At 47.6% G+C, this 23,380-nt stretch overlaps 2 protein-coding genes and 1 long non-coding RNA gene across 5 annotated transcripts in view; all 3 read left to right on the top strand.

Moving 5' to 3' along the window:
- The first annotated feature begins 558 nt into the window (after positions 1–558).
- On the top strand, positions 559–11,101 carry CGRRF1 (cell growth regulator with ring finger domain 1). Its single transcript, XM_039712849.1, has 6 exons — positions 559–744; positions 3,575–3,714; positions 6,130–6,307; positions 6,499–6,646; positions 9,313–9,420; positions 10,286–11,101. The coding sequence occupies exons 1-6, from the start codon at positions 641–643 to the stop codon at positions 10,634–10,636; spliced, it is 1,029 nt and encodes a 342-aa protein (XP_039568783.1). The 5' UTR covers positions 559–640; the 3' UTR covers positions 10,637–11,101.
- LOC120503837 lies at positions 3,738–5,671 on the top strand. Its single transcript, XR_005627855.1, has 2 exons — positions 3,738–4,444; positions 5,450–5,671. It is a non-coding gene; the product is annotated as an uncharacterized LOC120503837 (long non-coding RNA).
- A 10,653-nt stretch (positions 11,102–21,754) lies between the features above and the next one.
- SAMD4A (sterile alpha motif domain containing 4A) overlaps positions 21,755–23,380 on the top strand; it is a 95,460-nt gene continuing 93,834 nt past the window's right edge. For all 3 annotated transcript variants that reach the window (XM_039712444.1, XM_039712442.1, XM_039712443.1), the window contains exons 1-2: positions 21,755–21,908; positions 22,157–22,757. In XM_039712444.1, the coding sequence (XP_039568378.1) occupies positions 22,562–22,757 (196 nt within the window). In that variant the 5' untranslated portion in view covers positions 21,755–21,908; positions 22,157–22,561. The remainder of the gene's footprint in view (positions 21,909–22,156; positions 22,758–23,380) is intronic.

Raw genomic sequence — 23,380 nt, 5'->3', positions numbered from 1 at the left:
ATAACTCTATGGATACAAATGATACTTTGATTTTTGTCATGCGTTTCAATAAAGTTGTCATCGACATATTATTTCATTTGTGATGTTTCATGTGTCTGTGCCAACCCTGGAATCCTGTGGGCCGCCATGGCTCCACCCCGTCCCTGGCGGGCTGAGGGCAGCGCCTTCACTCGGTGCCGCCATGGCTCTACCCCGTCCCTGGTGGACTGAGGGCAGCGGCTTCACTCGGTGCCGCCATGGCTCCACCCTGTCCCGGGCACGCTGAGGGCAGCGCCTTCACTCGGTGCCGCCATGGCTCCACCCCGTCCCTGGCACGCTGAGGGCAGCGGCTTCACTCGGTGCCGCCATGGCTCCACCCCGTCCCTGGCACGGTGAGGGCAGCGGCTTCACTCGGTGCCGCCATGGCTCCACCCCGTCCCGGGCACGCTGAGGGCAGCGGCTTCAGTCGGTGCCGCCATGGCTCCACCCCGTCCCTGGCACGCTGAGGGCAGCGGCTTCAGTCGGTGCCGCCATGGCTCCCCCCCGTCCCTGGCGGGCTGAGGGCAGCGGCCTCACTCGGTGCCGCCATGGCTCCACCCCGTCCCTGGCACGCTGAGGGCAGCGGCTTCAGTCGCAGGCTGAGGGCGGCGCGGCCAGCTCGATGGCAGCCGTGTTCCTCGTTACGCTGTACGAGTATTCGCCGCTGTTTTACATCGCCCTGGTGTCCGTCTGCTTCCTCGTCACCAGCGCGCTCGTCCTCGGCTGGTCAGTGCTCGGGGGCCGGTGGGGCTCGGCCGTGGGGGCCTGGGCTGTGCTGAGGGGGAGCAAGGCCAGGCCCACAGTAGGGGCTTGAAACTGTCCCTTCCAACCCGAACACTCCTAGGCTTCTAAACGAGCAATAAAAAATAATTTTGAAAAGAAATACGTATTTCTGTTAAGCTCGTTTCTCTTTTAGTAATACCGAAGTGTTTTCTTAGTGGTTGTTGTAATGTCATTCATAATATTGGCAAACAATGCGTTTGTATGTAGTGAGCTATGTGTGTGTGTGTCGAGGGAGCAGAGCTGGGGAGGGTCTGGAGGGGCTGAGGGACTGGGAAAGGGGCTCAGCCTGGAGAAAAGGAGGCTCGGGGGACCTCGTGCTCTGCACAGCTCCCTGGGTGCAACCAGGGTCTTTGCCAACCTAAACAATTCTGTGAATCTGTGACCTGATCTCCTGAAGTGTCTCGAGGTGGTGAGTGAAAGGGCTTCTTGTGCTTGAGAGCATGACGCAAAAACTCCACTCTTGCCTTTTTCAGAAGCAGCTCCTTGAATGTCCCTAACCCTCAGGAGTGGCTGTAAATGTAAATACTGGTACTTGCCAAGAGCAGAGAACTGATTGGCAATCAGAATCTTTCAGGTAGAAACTGTGGCTGCACCACACTTGTATGGCTTGTGGTGAAACTAAAATTGGAGTTGTTGAACTTCCTCTCATTGGTTCCCCATTAATATCTACAAAGTGCTGGTGATAAAGGTATCTTTTAAAAAATTATGATACTGAACCAATATTTAGATGAATCTTCATCATGTCTATCCCTATCCACTGATGCTTTTGCCAATTTAATCATTATTTATCTACTTGTAGTAAATTCTGGCAATCCCCTGCTCAAAAAGGTCTGAAATAGATGAGTTCTGGTGTCTTTTGGGTACAGGCTGTACAGAGGACTGTCCAGAGGCTTTTTTTTTTCAGGATCAGAGATTCCAGTTGCACCAGCACTAGGTGTTACTGCAATTTATGGAAATACATGCATTTTTTAATTCAAACTGGAGTATTAAGGGCCTGTTATTCAAGGAGGAGCTGTAGCCAGGAGCCCAGCACATACAAACAGGTGAATGTGCAGGCAGCTGCTTAGGGGTATTTGCTGCTGCCTCAGAATTCTCCTGTGCCATGGCCATGTCCAGGAGCCTCCAAGGGATTTTCCTGTGCCTGTAGCTGCAGTTACAGCTCAGGTGCTCCTGAAGTTGCTCAGGAAAACAACTCAAATCCTTCATTTGCCACACGGAGCACTGTAAATGCAAATGTTGTCACTGGAGCACAGAATACCTGATCTATTGCTGCAGTGGCATTTGGGCTCCCCCATAATTTTCAGCATTAATTTCTTTAATGATGTGTTTGTGGTGGTGTCAGTCAGCCTGAAAAGCACCAGCTGTTCAGGAATGTTCATGTTCTGATTTGTCAGCCTTGGAGTGATGGGAGCAGCGACTGTTCCTGTGGGCAGCTCTGCATACCTGTGGCTCTGCTCACCGTCCAAGTATGTTAATGCACAGGCAGCTTCCAGAGCCAGTCCCACGGGTGCCCTGGGCACGAGGTGAAGTGGAATTTAGATCACCTGATTTCCTGGGCAATGTGTTTTTAGCTGGAGGGAATGCTCCTGTTAGGTGGAGCTGAAGGCTCAGCACATGGTGGAAGTCTGGCTTGGCAGAAACATTCATTAACTAAACCCTTGGAAATTCCTGATTTTTCTAAGGTAGCACTGCTTTGAAGAAATTAATGTTCTCCTCTACCAGCTAATGATCTGGACTGTTAGATCATAAAATAAAGACTATATCTTTATTCATCCTTCCTATACTTCCTACACTTAAAATTTACAGAAAACCACACCTGACTGAGGAACAGAAAGGCCTCCGTGCCTTCAACTGCTGCTAAAACTGTATCAGAGGCTCTTTTATCTTGTCACTTTTCATGAGGATAATCCTGTTGCTTTCATCCAGTGAAGAAAATTTCCAAGGAACAGGGATTTTCCGCCACAATCAGGCAGATTGTGGTATAAAACAGGGCTGTGGAGATGGGCTCTGTTAAGGTTTGGGTATTGAAGAAGGGAAACAGCTGCTGCCTCTGGTTTCTTTGTGAGATCTTTAACTGGGATATTCCCCCACAGCCCCTGGCATGTCACTGTGGGTGTTTTCCCTTGTAGCAGAGAGAACTGACTCTGTGTGCTCAAACCAAGCATGGCCACAAGCCTTTGATGATGCCACTGAACAAATAGAAATGTTTCCATGAGAGGAATGGCTTTCAACGGACAGAGAGCAGCTTGAGGTTGGATATTGGGAAGGAATTCTTGTCTGTGATGGAGATGAGGCCATGGTACAGATTGCCCAGAGAAGCTGTGGCTGCCCCATCCCTGGAATTGTTCAAGGCCACGTTGGATGGGGCTGGAAGCAACCTGGGCTAGTGCAAAGTGTCGCTGCTCACGGGAGGAGGCTGGAATGGTGCTCGGTTCTGCAGGACTCAGATGGGAGGAAATTCTGGCCTAAGCCTTTACCACTAGAGGGCACTGACAACTCTCATTAGTTTTATTCCCTTTGTGGAAACTCAGAGCAAAATATTCCCCCCTTAAAGATTGCATCACTGGGCAGACTCCTGCCTTCTGACAAAAAGCTGAAGTCGAAATGGCAGGATACATTATCCATGCATCCTAGCAGATATTCTGGAAAGCCAAGCTACCTCTGTTTGTTCTGCTGCTTGCTATTTAGAGCTGACAAAACAAAACAAAAAAAAAATCAAATGTTTCAACACTAACACTGAACTCACTCGTTCTTCTTGTTTTGTGTCTCCTAGGTTTGGTTTGGGTGTTCCTGTTATTCTGAGGAACTCGGAAGAGACAGAATCCAGCACAAGGGTATTGAAAAAACGGATGAGACAAGTGAAGAATCCTTTTGGGCTGGAGATCCCTAATTCTGCTGCAGCTTCAGTAACAAGTCAGTGAATTTCTTACGTGGGTTTTGTCAATTTGCATTCCTGAACTTGGTACTTTCCATTTTCTGCCTAGAATCATAGCATGGTTTGGGTTGGAAGGGACCTTAAAGATCGTAGTTTTTGCTCTCATCCTTTTTCTCTATCATAATTCCTCAGAAATACACTTCCATTCCAACAGAAATAAGCTTTTACACAGTTTATAAACGTGGTGTTTTTAAAAGTGAAATGTTTGGATGTGGAGGTACAGTTTAATTCTCATTAATGGAACACTTCCTGCTATTACAGATCTTTAAGTAACTAAAACATTTGCAAATTACCAATCACTGTGGGCGTTTCTATAAATTTCATGGATTTGTAGAATTGTACAGAATTCATTATGGAACATGTGCCACCCACTTAAATCTAAGCCCAGATCTTCAGCAGTGTTTGGAAGTGCACTATTTTTAATAAATAGATAAATAAGTCATCACTCTCTTTTTCTATCTGTTCCCCAATTGAAGCTGAATGTAAGTATCTGTTTGGATCAGAGTTCAAGCCACCCCTGTCATTCCTGAAATCACCCACAGAGGAAGAGGAATTCATGGCCTTCTGCATCACTGGGGAGCAGTGAGCAAGGCTGAGCATCTTCCACCCACACGGACGTGGGGCCTTCCAATGCACGAGGAGGGGCTGTAGCAGATTTCCCCCCTCCCTCAACATAACCCCCCCAACGAAACAAATCCCACAATTCAGGTAACTGGGATTTTTCAGGAGCTTGGAGCACTCCTCCTCCTGTTTTTGCAGGAAGCGTTTAGAAGTTAACAGGTTTTTGAAAACACAATGGAGAGCATAGATGCCCTTTTTCTCCTCCCTCTGCATGATCAAGAGCCTTATTCTTTGAGACCACAGAGAGTTTTGTAGATGAGTGATCTAATTACTGCCATTATCTCAGGAGGGAATGGACTTTGGGCAAAGGTTGTGCTCTTGGATCTGCCAATGAGTGTGTAAAGTGTTACCAGAAGTTAAAATTTACCGTGGTGGTATTTTTGTGGTATTTTTGTGAGCTTAATCAGCCATTTTATCTCCTCTCACCCACCTCCTCATCCCCACTGACTTACATAAATACTAAGCTGAATCTAAATAGTCAGAAGATTTGTTTATAATGATAAATAATTTTTGTTATTTTATAATGTTTAGCATTTTAGGGGTGGCCTAATTGCAGCCTTTCAGTACCTGAAGGGAGCCTAGAAGAAGAGACTTTTAGAAGGGCCTGGAGGGACAGGACAAGGAGGACTGGCTTCCCACTGCCAGAGGGCAGGGATAGTTGGAATAGTGGGAAGAAATCCTTCCCTGTGAGGGTAGTGAAACCTGTTATGAATAAAAAAGTTATCAATTTTTTTTAAGGTTGCAAAGTTAAAAAAAGTTGAACCAATTGCTGTTAAATTGAAAGTTACCTGCATGTTGCAGCCACCTACTGTTAAGAGCTCTCCTTTAATTACCTGTTAATGGTTGGTGATTAGCCATTGTCCCCTCTAATGCTTGCCAGGGGTGATACCAGACCCGCAGGCAGCAGGGGAAGGGGAGTGACATCAGAGCTAATATGCAGATGAGAGAATGCATTTCACCTGTAAGTTTCAGGAAAAAAATCCTAAAAACAACGAGCCGACATGGAATTAAGAGACCTAAGTGACGTCTAAGGACGAGAAACTTAATCCATATCTGCTAAGATCCTTTTACTTCTCACCCTAACCTGAAAAGGTCTTAACTAGAAAGAGGACCTGGAATGTTAGACCGAAAAAGGTGGGAATTTCCTACACTTCTTGAGGACCAAAGCCCCACCTCTGCCTGCAGACCAGCGGACACAGCTGCACCATCCTCCTCCTCCTCTGTGCCACTCCTGGGAGCAACGGCAGCGTGGGCACGACCTGTCAGCTTCTCCCCACCTGAGCTGATTCTTTTTAATAAAGGCACTAAAAAGGAGAAAGATCTCTCACCCCATTTATTTAAAAACCCAGCACAGATTGCACAGAGAGGGACTTGGGACAAGGAATGGAGGGACAGGACACAGGGAATGGCTCCCACTGATGGATGGGAGATTGGGAGGGAATTCCTGTCTGTGAGGGTGGTAAGGCCCTGCCATAGGGTGCCCAGAGAAGCTGTGGCTGCCCCTGGATCCCTGGAATTATTCAAGGTCAGGTTGGACAGGGCTTGGAGCAGCCTGGGACAGTGGAAGGTCTCCCTGCCATGGCAGGGGGTGGAACAGGGTGATCTTCAAGGTCCCTTCCAACCCAAACCATTCTATGATTTTATGGTTCTATGATAAAAATCTGTGACACTGAAGTTGTTTTCTGCTTGTAGCTCTTCAAGCATCTAGACTGAGCAATTGCAGGATTCCTGCACGTGGTGGGTTAATGAAATCCCTCTCCTCTTTCTCCAAGGGGGTGTAACGCTGACACCTGACTGCCTGGAGGACTGTGTCCTTACCTGCTACTGGGGCTGCAATGTCCAGAAGCTCCACGAGGCACTGCAGAAACACGTCTACTGCTTCAGAATAAAGACTCCTCAGGCATTAGAGGATGCTCTCTACAACGAATACCTCTACAAACAACAGTACTTGTATCCTTTTTTTGAATTGTTTTGACAAAATATGTTGTTTTTTTGGCACGGGGAACATTGAGGATGGTAAACGCGCTGCAGATTTTGGCATAACTCATTTATGAACAAACTTGATGAGAAATATTCGTTATGCAAACGTCATGTTTGTCTGCAATTGCAGCTACTGATTGTTTTCCTTGACACAGGCAAAGCATTAAAAAAAAAGACAAGGCAGAGAAATATTGTCAGTTACCAGAAGATGCTCAAGTTGTGGATTTTGGCCCCGTGCCTAGAGCTCGCTATCCCTTGGTAGCACTGCTGACGTTAGCAGATGAAGAAGACAGAGAAATATATGATATTGTAAGTAATATCAGAGTATACTTCAGGGTCACTGTGTTTAAGGCCTGAATGTTTCAGGAGAAAGGCTTGAATAAAGCAGATTCACTTTCCTGTTCCCTAGAATTTGGTCCCTCACTTTCTTATTTTCTAAAATAAAGCAGTGCAAAGCTTTAACTTCCAATCCTCAGTCTTTGAAGAGGCAATGGAGAAAGATTGCTTACTCTTTACTTATTCACTACAGCATTTAAAAGATGGTTGTGATTTCCCCAAGGCTTCTGCCTGCCAGTGTCCCTGTGGTCAGAGGAGTGAGGGTTGGGGCACTTTAACAACCTGTTACTCTGATTTCTGAGATCACACAGGCATGTGGTGGAGCTCTTGCACTTACACAGATTCTTGAGTTCTGTTGGCAAGGCAGGAGGGATTTTTTGAATAAGTGTCTGGCACAGATATGGAGCTGATTGCTGACTTGGCTATTAGAAACCTAAAAATTACCTTTCTGCTCCAGGTCTGTGTCATGGTTGTGTCTCACAGGAGCCAACTCCAGGGCACTTACAGGAAGGGGTGAAAGTCTGGCTTGAGGCTGATAGAAGATACTCAGCTCCTCAAAAAGGGTCTCCTCCTAATCTCTTGCTATTAAAGCAGTTTCAGCCTTGCCACATGCTGTTCAATACCCTTTATAAGCTCTAAATTGGTGAACTCTGAATGATTTGAGACACACTTTTATCTCCCATCTTTTCATTGGATTGATAATCTGCTTGCAGCAGCTCCTTGAACAGTAGCACAACTGAACTTGGAAGCAAATTGCCTAAATCCACTGAACACTTTTCCATCCATTCATCTGCAAGCTGTAATCACACCAGTGCCTAAGAAATCTGTCCCCTTTCCAGGTGATGGCTGTCCTTGGCTTCTTGTCCCTTGACTTTAGGACTGCCTTCCTCCCTCCTGTCCCCACTCGAGATGTTTTAATGTTTTAATACATTTTTATAGAGACCCTAAGTGTAATATTTGAATGTATTTGACATTAGCATGGGCATGAATTTGTAATGCCTCTCTTTTGATCCTTAACATAGAAGAAAAGTGTGGAAGGAGAATGATGGAGGTATTTTTCCCCTGGTTTTGGGGGAAAGGAACACATCTGTAAAGCCAGTCGGGAGTAACTCCACCTGAACTCCTTGCCAGACAAATGTCAAAATTGCGTCTGGTTTATTGAAACAAACTTGTAAAATAGAAATGGAATGTGGAAATGGATCTTTGCCAGTGTGATATTACCATTTTGAATTATATCTGGGGGGTCTGTGTGGGTGTCCATCACTGTGGATGGTGTTTCAGTGATTCTTTCCTGGGGGAGGTCGTCTGATTTTTATCCAAACTGGTTTTGTGGCAAGATCATCCCTACTTGGTTTTGTGCCATCATTTTCCTCTAGATCCATAAAATTAGCATGACCATATATAAAACATACAGAAATTACTGGAAGACTGTCATGGCTAAAGTGGAAGCTTAGATCTCAGGCACTGTGATTTAGAAAAAAAAGACCCATTTGCCAGGGAATAGTGAAATCAGTTCTTATAAATCCATATGTGTAGGTACATACACATTTGAACTCTGTATTTAATTAGCCATGTGTGGATTTTGAAGTGCAAGTCTAATTTGCCTTTAAATTTCTTTTTAAAGCAAAACAGCTTCTATATTTCATTTCTCTTTTGACAGCTTCTGGGAACTACAATAATATTGAATTTCACTTTCTTTTTTCCCAGCTTTTTAGAGGCTATTACGTAATTTGGGCAGGGTGGGGGTTATTAGGCACAGCATGCAAGCTTGGAGTGCTTGCATTTCCAGAGGAATTATCTGAAGTCAGCCCGTGGGGGTTCAGAATCCTTTCCAGTGAAATTTGTCTTTTGCCTGCTTGGATTACAAGCCAATCACTTCTTAGTGATCTTTAGAGTCTAAAAACTGCAGTCTGTGTGTTTCTGAGGGAAGGGGTAGAAAGTGGAGAAGACTGCTCAGGTGCCTTTGCAGTTTGGGGTGTTATTCCATGAGGTGGGAGCAGCCAGAGCAGGTCTCTGCTATAAACTGACTACAGAAGAGCTCCATGGGGAAACAGGGTGAAAAGCTGAAGGAGCACCAAGGGCTCTCCTGTGTCACATCCTGTTTATAGTATTTTTTTATTTATTTGATCAGTGCTTGAAGCCAACATCGTTGAATTCCTGATTGTCTAAGGAATTAAGCAGGTCAGGAGCTGTAGCAAAACAAATCAGAAAATCAGGGAATAATATGGGTTGGAAGGGACCTTAAAGATCATATTCCACCCCCTGCCATGGCAGGGACACCTTCCACTATCCCAGGTTGCTCCAAGCCCTGTCCAACCCCACCTTGGACACTTCCAGGGATCCAGGGACAGCCACAGCTTCTCTGGGCACCCTGTGCCAGGGCCTCACTACCCTCACATCAGGAATTCCTTCCCAAAATCCCATCAAACCCTGCCCTCTGTCAGTGGGAAGCCATTCCCTGTGTCCTGTCCCTCCATCCCTTGTCCCAAGTCCCTCTCCAGCTCTTCTGGACCCCTTTTAGGCACTGGAGGGGGCTCTAAGGTTTCCCTGGAACCTTCTCTTCTCTGGGGTGAACGCCCCCAGTTCTCTCAGCCTGAGTGATAAGGTTATTAAACATAGAATTTTTTTTCTCTTTGTAGATTGCAATGGTAGCTGTAATTCATGTTCCTGATGAAAGCTACAGACTTTCCTGCCGAATTTTGTATCAGTATCTCCTCCTAGCTCAAGGTCAATACCATGACCTGAAGGTAAGCCATGCACGGAGTCTGGTTTCATGTGTATGACAGCGTTAACTTTAGCTTGTGTAGGCTTTCAGGAGCCTAAATTAGTACAAGACTTCTATTGTCATGCAAAGAACTGGATGGTAGTTTAAATTATTTTATCAGTTAAGTAGTGCCACAGGAACTTACTGTACAGAAATATTTTCCATTAAAAGAGTCAAGGTTTCCCAGAGAAATTAACTGCTTCTAATCTAGGAGGCCTAGTGTCCACTTAGTAAAGCAGTGGAAAAAAAATTCACTGTTGAATGCTTCCTCTTTCCAGAATTGTTATTTCCTTTCTTAAAAATTCCCTTTTAATCAGGAAAGCCTCAGAAGAAACTTACTTTTTAAAAATTCCTTCTTCTTGCACTATGCTTAGGAATCATACCCAGAAGAATTTGCGCTTCACATAAAATAAGACAAAAAAAAAGGAGTAGGGGATTGGAATATGAGCAAGAGCAGAATGGGTTGAGTGAAGCAGATTTGACAGCATGGTGGATATAATTTTGGTAGGAAGAGATAGAGGATCCCTCTAGGCACAGAGACTGATGGACCAGAAACAAACCCGAACTGCTCAAAACCTGAGCACTTCTGTTAAATTTCATGCATGACATTAATTTGATGCAACCAAGGTCTGAGGACTTATCTTTAATATTTTCCCCCTGTTTTATGTAATTTCATGTTTCTGAAATGCCTTTAACTGGAGGCCAGGCAGCTGCCAGGAGCCACACAGAGTCTGGCACTGTTTGACCCAGTGAAGGGATCCAGTGGAACTTCCATTGCTCCCGTGCGTGTGCAGAGACTGAGGAAGAGTTTGTTCACTCCTAAATATTTGTGTTTATGTGTATTTTAGCAACTCTTCATGTCTGCAAACAGTCCTGCACCCTCCTCCAGTGATACCTTCCCTGGTGAGAGCAGCACTGACAGAGGGCTGCTGGAAAAGGCTGGGCTGGCTGGAGAGGAACCAGAATTGCAGGAAGAAAACAGCAAAGACTGTGTGGTGTGCCAGAATGGCCCCGTGAACTGGGTCCTCCTGCCCTGCAGACACACATGCCTGTGTGATGGCTGCATCAGGTATTTCCAGCAGTGCCCCATGTGCAGGCAGTTCGTGCAGGAGTCTTTTCCACTTTGCAGCAAAAAGGAGCAAGATGAGGATGAATCGACCCGTGTCTTGCAAGATGTTCTTCCTGGAAGAGTTTTTTAACGGGAGTTAAAAATAAAAGAGCTGGGTTATGTGCACTAAGATTAAATGTGGAAGCCAGACTATTTATGGGAGGATATGTAGCGTTAACTTGTAGGATTTTGCATTTTTTTGTTGGGTAATTTTCAGCTTCCTTATTTTTCCTCGCTCCATATGCTCACAGGAGTGCTGCTTACCCGTGCAATGTGGACAGGAGAAGTGCGTAGGATAGCTCTGAAGGATGTGATTTTATTTATAACTGCTTCCTAGATTTTCTTGGAGCACTGTTGGAGGCTATTTTGACTACTAAATTTAGGCTGTCTACTAAAAAAAGAATAAAACTTGCAAGTGCAGTTGCCCAAGGCTCATTCTATATTTATTGTGTTTAAAATACTAGAGCCGTATATCATTTTAACTCGGTATAATTTAGGAACTTAGCACTTTACAGAATGTACCATATGAAGGAAAGTAAATATTCTTCATCGTTAACCCCGTGTGTGTTTATTTTGTACCTGAAGGTTGGGCTGTGGCAGGAGCTGGGGGTTGAAGGTGGGGCTCAGGACACTGATTCTGGCTGGTTTGAAGGATTTGTGTGTGAGGGACTTCAGCCAAAGCCCTTTGGAAAGGTTTCTGTTGATTATTCTTGAACTGCATGTTGCTGACACTTTCAAGCCTGAGCCCCTGCGATGACATCTTGAGACACAGACTTTCAGTCTTGTTGGCAGTGCCTGTGAGAACTTGTTCTCCATGCAAATGTTGGTTAATCACTCTCCAGAGTGGTGGCAGCTTTGTGGTGCTTTCAGGGATTTCCAACTCCTTTTCACTTGCATGGTCAGCTTGGATGACCAGTAACAAGTTAACCAGTTACCCTCATCACCAGTCCCGGGAAATGTACCTGCTCTAACAAAAGAAAAAGCTAAATAGCAGAAATTTATTTCCTTTCACTCCAGTGGTGTGTTGTCAAAAGCAATAAAAATGGCTGTTGAGAAAAGGAAGTGGTTTGTTTCTTTAAAGAGAGACAAATTCTCCTAAAGACAAACAGGCTAAGTCTCACATCTGCTACTATAAGGGAAAATGCTCCTTAGACCCTGTAGAAATGGGGAGTAGCTGCTTTCTGTCCTCCCTTTTGTTGCCTTGCAGCTTTTCTCCACATCCAGTTCCAGGACAGCTGCTCAGGCTCAGGCAGGGAGAGCCATGCTCTGCGATCCTCAGCTCTGCTCTCCTGCAGCTCCAGGGTACACACAAGGTGCTGCCCATCTCCAAACCAGGGAAAGGAATCTTCCCACACTCAAAGGTATTCCAAGTTCACCTTTCCATCCTTCTCTTTTTTTGATTGTTTGCTGTGACCCTGTTTCTGAACTCCTGGCAATTACCTCTGAGGAAAAGATTTAGGTGGTGCTATTGTGAAGAGTAATGGTTAGTTGTAAGGACAGACAGAAGTGGGGAATTGATGCCTGTAGCCACAGATTTCCAGCCAGTGATCAGCAGGCTGGTTGTAAGATAATTTATCTGCTCTGCCTAAATGACCATCCTGGCCAGGGACAACTTGGGAATAAACTTCTGGGCAAACCAGGCTGTTTTTTGCACTGTGTATCAACCAAGAATGACACCCTGAGGTGTCTGTGGGGATGGAGCTGTGCCTGATCCATGGCAGCAGCTGCTTCCACACCAACAGCTCACACAGCATGTGGGACAGTGGCTGGGCAGCTTGTTATTCCAGAGGAGCAGGTTAATGCTGTGATGGTTCCAGCCTGGAGCTGGCCACTGATAATTAGCAGGCACTTGTTGGCCCATGGAGATGATGAAGGAGGTGTTGTTTACTGCTGGACCGCAGTAGTCACCAATATTTAATCAATTAATTAAAATCTCCCATCAAACAGCATGATCCAAACCTGTGGGCCTATTTAATCTCACATGAAATGGTATTCAAGTAACCCCACAGAGAGTTGCCTGGTCTGCCTCATCTTTCAATCGATGCCAGTATTAAATAATAATGGCAAGCAGGATGTAGCTGTGCTGAGCTGCCAGGCCATGTATTTACCATTAAGTCTGTCCCAGCTTTTCATTTGTTACTTGCTCTTTTAATAGCATTTTCCAGAGATGCTTAGTTGTTTTCTCTGCTCTAACAAGCTTCGTTGCTGGCCCAAATGAAAGACCTGATGAGAGTTATAAAAAGTACAGTAGCTGCCTCATTACATTTGCCCTTCTTCTGAGAAGCCATGCCAAAATACAGATCAGGTGAGAAGGAAAAGGAGCAGCTCTAAAGCTGCCCAGCATGTCTCTTGATTGTCTTAAAGCAGGGATTCAAGGCTCTAAGAGAGAAATAAAACCTTCTTATGACCCACAAAACCACTGTGTATTGACAGAGGCTGTTCTGCTCTGTCACCCTGTTGTAACAGAGGTGATAAAACATTCCTTTTCTGCTCATTATAGATGATGTTTACAGATTTGGTGACATAAGGAACACTGGAAGACTTCTGGCAACAGGGCTTGGTTCTTTCAAGCAGCACTGGGGTGTTTCAGATTCATAATGTTTTTTGCTGCAGGAGAAGTTGGTTTCCTTTGATTCATCAACCCTAATCAGAGCAGAGACTTCCAAATGGTTTGATCAGACAAAGTGGTGCTATTTAGGGATGTCCCAAGGTGTCTTTCCAAGTGCCAATGGACTGTGACGTGGGCATCTTCCTTCTGTACGGAAAGTTGCTGTGTTAGGATCTTCATTCCTCCTTATCTGCCTCCTAAGTAGAGGGGGAAATGGTTGTAGGGAAAATCCACATCAGCTCAGGTGGCTGCTGCTCAACTTCCTGACAGGAGGGTGCAGCCAGGTAAGGGTTGGTTCTTCTCCCAAGAAACAGGACAAGAAGAAACAGCCTCAAGTTGCAGCAGGGGAAGTTTAGATTGGATATCAGGGAAAATTTCTTCACTGCAAGGGTGGTGAGACTGTCCACAGGCTGCCCAGGTACATGTTTTGTTCAGCTTTAAGATGAGCTTCTGTGTGAATCTGATTTAAACACCTCATTTACATGCTAACATCAAACTTCAAGTATGGTAAAAGCAGACGGGAATTGGGTGAGCTTCTCCTGCTGATTTGCACATTGCTGGGGCTCTCTGTGCCCTGAGGAAACTCTGCCAGGTCTGCAGGTGACCTCTGCCAGGTGAGGGAGGTCTGGGGCTGCCATCTGTCACTGGAGGTCTCTGCAGGCTCCAGGCACCACTTGCTCAGCTGTCCTCACATCCAGAGTAAACAAGGACTGGCCCCTGTCAGTGCAGCCCCTGCAGAGGCTGTCCCTGGTGTCCTGTGTGTGTGTAGCTGATGTAATTAATGCCAGGGATAGCTGAATTCCATCTGCTGCAGCAGAAGTCCTCTGAACTGAGCTGTTAGAAGGGCTTGGTTTTGCCTTGCTGGAATATGCTGGGCAGGAAAAAAGAGAAAATCTGGATTAGGGGTTGATTTCTGGATAACTTTGATATTACTGCCATTTCTGATAGCACACAAGGATGCAAGTGCAAACCTGAGCGTCCCAGGATTTTGCAGGATCTGCCACAACAGCCCCCAAAACCACAGAGGGGGCCAGAAAGTGTCTGCTGGACACTTCAGAGTCACTTGGGGCAGCTCTGCAAATTGTCTCTGTGTTGCTGTTACTCACTCTGTGTGAGCAATGTGTGTAGAGAGACAAGAGCTTGTAGTGCAGTGTGGATATAGCTGTGAAAAGGGCCTGACACTGGTTGGGTTCCATAAATTCCTGGGAATGTGCAACACCAACATAAAGGCACCTTTGTGTGGGTGCTGCTGCAGCTGAGCTGGAGAGGCCCTGCCTTAATTGCCCCATCTCATAATGGGAATGATTTAAAAGAGTAAAAATACCATATGTAGACAAAATTTTAAGACTAAATGAATCCATCAGCAGAGTCTGATGTCCAAAGTGAGGAGTCTTTGTGTTTCTCCCACAGAATTTTGGAGATCAATGACATTATAAATTCATGCTGAGTTTACTGAGCCTTCATCAGGCTTGGGAAACCCAAAAAATTCCTTTTGTTCCTTCTCCCTGCACGTGCAGTCCTCAGGCATGGAAAGGGCAACACTGGGATGTTTGAGACAGTTGTGACATGAGGATTTGCATTTCTGTCACACCTCTGGAAGTGTTCAAGGCCAGACTGGGTGGAACTTGGAGCCACCTGCTCACATGGAAGGTGTCCCTGCCCATGGCAGGGGCTTGGAATGAGTTGATTTTTAAGGTCTCTTCCAACCCAAACCATTCTGGGCTTCTCTGATTTCCATTCTTTAGAAAACATCTGCACTACCTGGATCCTCCTGAGATCTGAGTGAATCCCAGAACTGCTTCTGTGGGACCAGCAATAATTATCAGGACAGTTAGTTGCTACCTGTGTTTTCTATCCTCAGTCTGCAGCGACCTTTTATCAGCAGAAGATTTGTACTTAAAAAGCTTTTCTAGGTCTTAAATATCTCCTCCAGCTTTTTGTCTTCATCAGCTGAGGGGTTTTGGCAGTTCCTAATAATTTTTCCTCTCCCATTGCATAGCCACTTCACATCTAATATTTCCTGGCAGATTTCTCAGTAGTAGCTGCAGTCAGGGGACTGGTGAGAGCTCTAATGCATCACTTCTCTCTCCACATGCTGTTTATTCCAGTGTCTATCAGCTCCTCATGAACAATACTTTGACAAGCAGCCTGGAAGGGAGGATTGCTAACTTGTGAATTATTTTGATAGTTACCCTCTTCTTTTTTTCCCTGTAACTCTGCAGATGCTGTTGAGTTTGGAGGCAGAACAGAGCTCTACCAGGGTTATCAGGGATCAGTGTCCTGCCAGCAGAACTGTGAGATACACATGTTGTGTCTTCCCTGCTCACGTGCAGCACACACACCTCATTTGGTTTGTTCACTCCAGCTCCTGAGGGTCCTCAATTTCAAGGATTTTCCCTCTAGGAAAAGACTGCCAGGTCAAAAAGCACCAGCTTGGAGGCAGCCTGGGGTGGGATCTTGCTGGCAGCAAGGCTGAGGATGATTATGACAAGTGAGGAGCCCTGAGGGAGTCGGACATGGCATTGTCTCTGCTTGCCAGGGTGAGCAGAGCCCTGTGGGGCAGCACATTCCATTGATCCAGGTAAGAGCAGGGCAGTGATTTATGGCACAGCACAGCTTGAAAAGCAGTGATTTTTGTTCACCAGATGCTGCCACACATGAGACAAGGTTGGTGACCCAGCTGCCGCCTTTCTCCTCCCAGGTGCTCAGTACCAAACCCTGGCTGGAATGGCTGCAATATCATCCAAACTCTCCTCTACTGAGACAGCTTGAATGACACTTGTAAGAAATTACCTTTACATTTTGCTATAGAACCAAAAAGGACTATTTGCCAGGAGCTGGTGAATTCCCATTAAAGAATGACTACAACTTTCCCAGTCTTTCAATCTCTAAGTGTCTTCTCAGAGACACAAAAATGTGTGAAGGAGTCTGCCAGCTCCAGTTTTCCCTTTTGGCACCAACTTCTTAATGAAAAAGTCTCCATCAAATTTCACGGCATTTTCAACACTCTGTCATTAGGAGGGCTTGGGTAAGATGCAGAACAGCCCTCAGAGGTCTCAGTGGATCATCTCCATTTACATCTATTCCAGCTGTGCCCACACATGCTTGTTAGTCCATGCAGCTCTAGATGGCACTTCCCTGGATTTTGCTGAAGTTGTTTGGAGCCAGGAGCAGGAGGATCAATGAGGGCTGTTTTCCTCCATGTTCATCTTCCACATTTGGATCCCCTTCCATTCCACCAAGTGTGAGCATTGAGGCTTTCCTCCAACCCAGCATCCTGGCTACATCTAAACCCTCACCCAAGCCTGGAAACTCCTCCTCTCTCCTCTAACAATATTCTTAAATTACCCTAATTTTGTCAGCTGCTCCATTATTAATAACTAACGAGGAAAACTGCCATAGTGTCAGTGCTGCTGACATGTGTCTCAAGCTGGAACCAGGCTTCCAAAGAGAGTTGCTTGAGAGGGGTGGTTAGGGAAGCAATTTCCTTGATGGTGCGTGCTAATGCACATATCCAAGCCTGCCTCGGAGCTGCTGGAGCCGGGGAGTCGAGCAGCTCCGCTGCACGGTGCCTCCTTGGGGATCAGTGTCTTGTTTCATCAGGGCCATCTGCTTGCAACACAGCCTCAGTCAGCTCCAAGTTCTGTAACAAGCTGCTCTCAGTGCTGGCTGGAAATGGTTGGAAAAATCCAAGCGTTGTAGGTAAACATGAGGCTGGCTATGGGATACAGCCATGCAGGGAGTTATTGGGCTGGCAGGCATTTTAGGGGTGTTGGTGTTCATGAAGAGGGGCCTAGAGCTACTCAGGGGTGCAGACCCATGCCAGGTGTGAGTGGAGCTGTTCTCCATGCCCGTGCCAATGGCTGGAAAGGATGGAATGGGACATGTCTTGTGTGCCACACAATCCAGCACTGATAACCAGGCTGCCCTGAAGGCCAACACGCTTAGAGGTCTGAGTCCTGCAAAGGCACATTCTGCAAATACTCACTTGCTGTTGATCAGATGTTGCAATGTTTATGTTCAAGGGGTTGTTTGAAACTGGCAGAGCCCAGTGAAACTTACGGGAAATCCTTCACATCCCTTTTTGCATTCCCTTCTCCCTCAGCACCTCTTCATCACCAGTTCTGTTGGCATCTCCAGGCACGAGAGCAGCCTGTGATACATTTGCCAGGGTGGTTTTTGAGCACCATTAGTTAAGCTGATTTATTTTGTTGGCTCTGTGTCCCTGGGGTCCCTGTGAGCCAGCTCATCAAGCGTGCAGGGCAGAGCTGACACTGCTGGAGAGGCAATGTCCATGCACTTCCAGCATTTCAGAGAGGACATGGGAACTTCTCACAGCACCCCCTCGACAATGGCTAAACAAATACAATGTGAGCAGCCTTTCCATGCTAACCAGTATTTCCCAGTGCTCCTTTCCCCAGGTGTTTGCACCCAGATGCTGCCACTCCTCTTTCCCTTTCAGATCTGCAGTTGCAGCTTAAGCCAGAGGGTTAAATGTGCTTTTCCTACAGACCTGATCCTCCATCACCCAGTGATCACTGCTTCCAGCAGAAGAGGAGTCAGCCCGTGCTGCTTTCACCAGGATTTGGACTGTGCAACACTTCATTTTCTACTAACAGGGCTTAAGAAGCAGTGGTTGTACATCCACTGAGAGCTGATCCACGTGGAAGGTCATGTTAAGGCTGGAAGATTGTCTTTAAGGTCCCTTCCAACCCAAATCCTTCAAGGATTCTGTGATTTTTTTAATGTCTGCCTCATCCAGTTTGGAAATACAGACCCACATGGGTTTTATTGTTTACTTTTTCTTTTTAATTTTATTATATTTCTTTTTGGTGTGAGTTTGCTTTTCGGAGGGTGTTTTTTTGTGTGAATTTTACAGCTCCACTTCACTACCCAAGGTAAGAGAAATGGTCCCATCCCAGTGGCCAATTCCCACACTGTGTTTAGGAACAAATGGAAGTGATGTTGTGTTTCATTATCTCAGCCTGCTTACCATGGTATTTTCACTAATATTTGGGTTTAATGAGCTAGGAAATCTGGGCCATTGTGTGCTGGTGGGTACACTCATCCTTTCTTCAGCTAAATATGTTATCAGATAGCTTCCACAGAGATGAGCAACTGCTTCCTTTGAACTCGAGCATCATCAGGATTCACTAATTTGCTTAGACCACCTGCTTGGCTAATATTACCACAGGCCTCTTATTTTCCCTCTGAAATGGTAAACACAAATCTCAATGTTTCTGTACTGACCCTGGAGAAGAGGAGGCTGAGGGGAGACCTCATGGAGGGTGCAGCTTCGATCTCTGCTCTCATGGCAGTGACAGAGAATAGCTGGAGCTCTGTCAGGGCAGGTTTAGGTTGGATATTAGGAGAAGTTCTTCCCTCAGAGAGTGTTGGGGCACTGAAGAGGCTTTCCAAGGAATGCTCACAGCCCCAAGGCTGCCAGAGCTCCAGGAGCATTTGGACAACACCCTGAGGCACAGGGTGGGATTGTTGGGATGTCCTGTGCAGGGCCAGGAGTTGGACTGGATGATCCCTGTGGGACTCTTCCAGCTCAGGATATTCTGTGATTCCGTGACCCACCCTAGCCCAGCACCTGCTCTGCCCCAGCCCTCAACAACACAGACAATGCACAGCCCCACTAACCCTCTCTGCTTCCTACCCAGGCACTCACAGCCCTGCAGAAATGCTCCAGCTGGATCTGCAAAGACCCCAAGGTCCCACAGGAATTACCTTAGGAAAGAGAATTACCCTCCTTCTGCACTCAATCTGCCTTGTGTTTTGCATGGGGTGTCTTTGCTCCCAGGACATGTGGGCTGCACTCTGGATTCTCCATCTGCCAGGAAGAGAGTTGGCCACGGGGGTGTTGGTGAGTGCCCCCACTGCAGTCAGGGAAGGAGATTTGCTCCCAGCCAGCTTGAGGATCCTTCCATCACACGGATCTGCACGGGCACCCGCCCTGCAGAGCACGGAATGCAGCAAGGAATTTCTTCCACGGGTCACAGATCTGTTTTCTAATTACCATAGAAACCTCCAAACATCAGGCGTGTGCTGTTACGTCAGGGTCTCACTCCTCCACAGCTGCCTCCTTGGGACACTCTGGGGAGCAGGAACTGTGGGGTCCTAAATGGTGGGTGATTATTTTTGGACTCATTAGTAAGCATGGTCTTGGTGTCTCCTAGACCACAGGATAGAAACTGTGGCCTTGGTCCTTTTACTTTTTTCCTCCACAGCTTGCTGGTGTGGGGGGACACCATTTCCCACCGCCCTTCCCAGCCTCACAGAGGGGATGAATTTGCTGCTTCAGCCCTAAATATCCTTCCCATTGCTGCTATTCCCACTTTAGACATGCAAAATGCAAAACCTGGGAGGCGTTCTTGGCACAGCCAGCTTGGCAACCCTTAAATTAGCGGGGTGTGAGCGTTCCCACCCGGAGCTCCTGGGAGCCTGGCTCCGCGCTCCCGCGCCAGACGCGCACCCGGCGCGGCAGATGGTGCATCCTCACGGCTCCACGGCCACCCCAAAGCACACCCCGACAGCGGGAGGGCTCCCAGCACTTCCGTGAGGGGAAAGGGGCTCCTTGGTGGAGCGTTTATTGGGATGGAGCCGGAGGACGAGGCAGATGGCAGGGGTTTGTTGGCAGGGAAGTCCTGTTTGTTTAATTAGTCACCAGACAGACTGAGGGCTAAAAGCAAACTCCGAGTGTGGTGAGATGGAGCATTTGTGCTTGATGTCTACCTGGTGATCCTCATCTCGCCATCCTGCAGTGGGATTGATGCTCCAGCACAGGGGACCAGGTGATTTTGGGTGGCCTTTGTTTCCCCACTACTTTTCCCCCAAAAGGGGTAGATTCAGACACGTGTAGCTTTAAAAGCAACCAAAGGATGCACAAAGATGGAGTTTTCCTTTCTCCAGTTCCCACCAGAGCACACAGACATTGTAGGGGATGGATTCTAAAGCAGCTCCAAGAGAGCTGAAGAGGGACTTGGGATGGATGGGATATTGGGAAGGAATTCCTGACTGGGAGGGTGGTGAGGCCCTGGCACAGTGTGCCCAGAGCAGCTGTGGCTGCCCCTGGATCCCTGGAATTGTTCAAGGTCAGGTTGGACAAGGCTTGGAGCAACCTGGGACAGTGGAAGGTGTCCCTGCCCATGGCAGGGGTTTGGAATGAAATGAGGTTTAAGAGCTGTGATTCTGTGACTCACTGGTGGAGGGGTTCAGTCCCCCCTTGGCCATGATCCCATCGTGTCTCCCTCCCAGACCCTGTCCTGACACCTGGGCACGTCTCCCAACTCTGAGCTTCCCTGTCCTCAAAGTGATGAGGACAGGGAGATGCTGCAAGGGTAAAATCATGGAATCATAGAATTGTTAAGGAAATTGGAAAAGCCCTCTAAGATCACTGAGCCCAACCATTCCCCAAGCACTGCCAAGGCCAAGAGTGACCCCTGTCACCAAGTGCCACGTCCACATGGCTTTTGAATCCCTCCAGGGATGGGGACTCCACCACTGCCCTGAGCAGAGGTACCAGTGTCACTTGTTCCTGAACATGGATCAGATTTTTTGGGGACTCCTAAAGGGGCTCTGAGAGAGCTGGAGACACACTTTGGACAACAGCCTGGAGCGACAAGACAAGAAGAAATGGCTTAAAACTGACAGATACTCCTACAAATAAAAATCCCACGGATTAAAATCACTTTACACCTTTATTTTTGCTTTATAAAAATGTTTGATTATGTTCAGTATTTGATGTCTTCTTCCAAACACTTGTGTTACGTTTTTTCTCCCCCATTTCCCTTCTTGTATATGCCTGTATCACTCACCCTTGAAATCCCACAGATTAAAATCACTTTATACCTTTATTTTTGCTTTATAAAATGTTTGATTATGTTCAGTATTTGATGTCTTCTTCCAAACACTTGTGTTACGTTTTTTCTCCCCCATTTCCCTTCTTGTGTATGCCTGTATCACTCACCCCTTGAAATTGAATGGAAATAAACAAAAAAAAAAAAGGAAAAAAAAGAAAAACAGAAAGGAAATAAATGAGAAATAGGGAAGGGAAATAAAATCTGCACAGGAAATGATAACCCAAACTCAAATCCTGTCCCTGCACACTTGGCGCTTGATGGGGTTAAACCCATGTATATTTAACGCGTATATCCAATATGCAAAACTCTGGGAAAAAAAAAAAGTTTTAAAAATAACCATTAGGGGACGAGGCCACATTTACCAGAGCCCAAAGTGGCGCTTTTTCCCCCCAAAACATCCCCCCCTGCCATTACCCCGCAGCCCACTAGAGGGTGGTTTCCTCCAGCGGGAGCTCCGCGGGCCGGCTGCGGCGCGGGGAGGGGATCCGGAGTGTGTTTTTCCAGCATTCCCTGTGCGGGAGGAGCGCCCAAAATTCCCGGGGGGAGTGGCAGAGAGGAGCGGGGGGACGGAGGGGACACACGGGGGACGCGCGTCCCCCTCGGGCTCCCCCCGGCGCCGCGCGGCCCCGCCCACCCTCCGATGACGTCACCCGTATGCAAATGAGCGGCATGGGGGAGCGGGGGCCCGGCGCGCGGCCGGGCTCAGTCTCGCGCCGCGGAGCGCGCGCGCGTCCTTCCCCCCCCCACCCCTTCCCCTCTTTCCCTTTTCCCTTTTCCCGCCTCCTTCCCTCATTTTTCCCCCCCCTTCATCCCATGGACATGGCACGGCCACCTTAAAAGCGCCGCGCCGCCCCCCTCCTCCCCCGATCGCCGGGGCCGGCATGAGTCAGGTGAGTGTGTTTTTATACGGAGTGCGTGTGCGGGGGAGAACTTTTGGGCGGGTGGGGGGGGATTGTGCTGGGTGCTTCCCCCCCCATCCCAAATGGCGGTGCTGGATGTGGGGGGATCGCGGTGACGGTGGGGGAATGCGCGTTGGGTGAGGAGTGGGAGGAAGGCGGCGGGCTGAGTGCGAGCCTTCCTCTCCATCCTCCTCGCCCTCCCGCGGCCCCCCTGACGCCCGCTCCTCTCTCTGTTCCAGGTGTGAAGCCCCCGCCGGGAGGAGGTCGTTCCCCTCGCTGGCTGCAGCCCTGACGCTGGGATTTTCCTTTTTTTGGCTCTTTTTTTTTTTTTTTTTTTTTTTTTTTCCGGCCCCACCACCTCCCTCCTTCCCTCCCTCGCTCCCTCCCTCCAGGAATCCAGCGCTGCACCGAAGCCAGAAGAGAGGGAGCAAAACCCAGCCCAGGCCGAGAGCCGCGTCCAGAAACCAAACCCGCCCTTCGCGTCGCAAAGGAGAATTTTTTTTTTTTTTTTAAATTTTTAATCATTATTATTATTTTTATTTTTAACACCCCTGACCCGAGCACGGTGGCGGCAGCGGCGCCGGGGCAGGGAGGCTGTCCCGGTTATTTATTCTCTCCCCGCAGAGCTGTCCCTCCGGCTCACCATGATGTTCCGAGACCAGGTCGGCGTGCTGGCCGGGTGGTTCAAGGGCTGGAACGAGTGCGAGCAGACTGTTGCGCTGCTCTCGCTGCTCAAGCGCGTCAGCCGGACCCAGGCTCGCTTCCTCCAGCTCTGCCTCGAGCATTCCCTGGCAGACTGCACCGAGCTCCACATCCTCGAAGGGGAGGCCAACAACCCCGGTGAGTGCTGGCGTTTTGCTGCGAGCCTTCTCGGGTTTGCTGCTCTAATGCCGTCGAAAATTTAAAAAAAAAAATAAATAAATACACCCAAGGAAAGGGTTCGGTTTGGGAGCCGGGGGCTCCTACAGCTCGGCTTCTCTGCTCGCGTTTTATTTTCCGAGCGGGGTTTGGTTTATTTCAGTTTGGTTTTTCACAGCAAACTACTCCGCTCCATGGCGTGGTGTAACTACGGTAGCATGAATGATTGGTGGGTTTTTTTTTTCCCTTTCCCCCCCGTGCCCCCCCTTCCTCCTTCCATGCAGTTTCCTGTGAAATAAGTAAGTCAGGTCACGTAGAGTCTGGATTTTCTAGGCTTCTTTTGGGCAACGTGGCTTGCTTTGGTCTCTGCAACATGCAGAAGCAGCCCATCGCTACCTCAGACGAACTGTTATTGTATAAAGGTCTGGGCAACTGGGTTATCCTATTTTTTTTTTTTCCTGTTAAATGTGGCAATTCCTATTTCATCATTCAGATCCTGTTTGGACGCATTTTTTTCCTGCGGCTCTGAATACCCCCTTGTGTTTCAGCAGAGCTCTGAGAAAATATGAGTGGACTGTTTCATGTTACTGAGTATGCAGGGTGCA

Source organism: Passer montanus, unplaced genomic scaffold, assembly GCF_014805655.1.
Source record: "Passer montanus isolate IOZ18808 unplaced genomic scaffold, ASM1480565v1 scaffold27, whole genome shotgun sequence".
Taxonomy (NCBI): Eukaryota; Metazoa; Chordata; class Aves; order Passeriformes; family Passeridae; genus Passer; species Passer montanus.
Note: the sequence above shows the minus strand (reverse complement) of the source record. Positions and strands in the feature narration are given on the sequence as shown.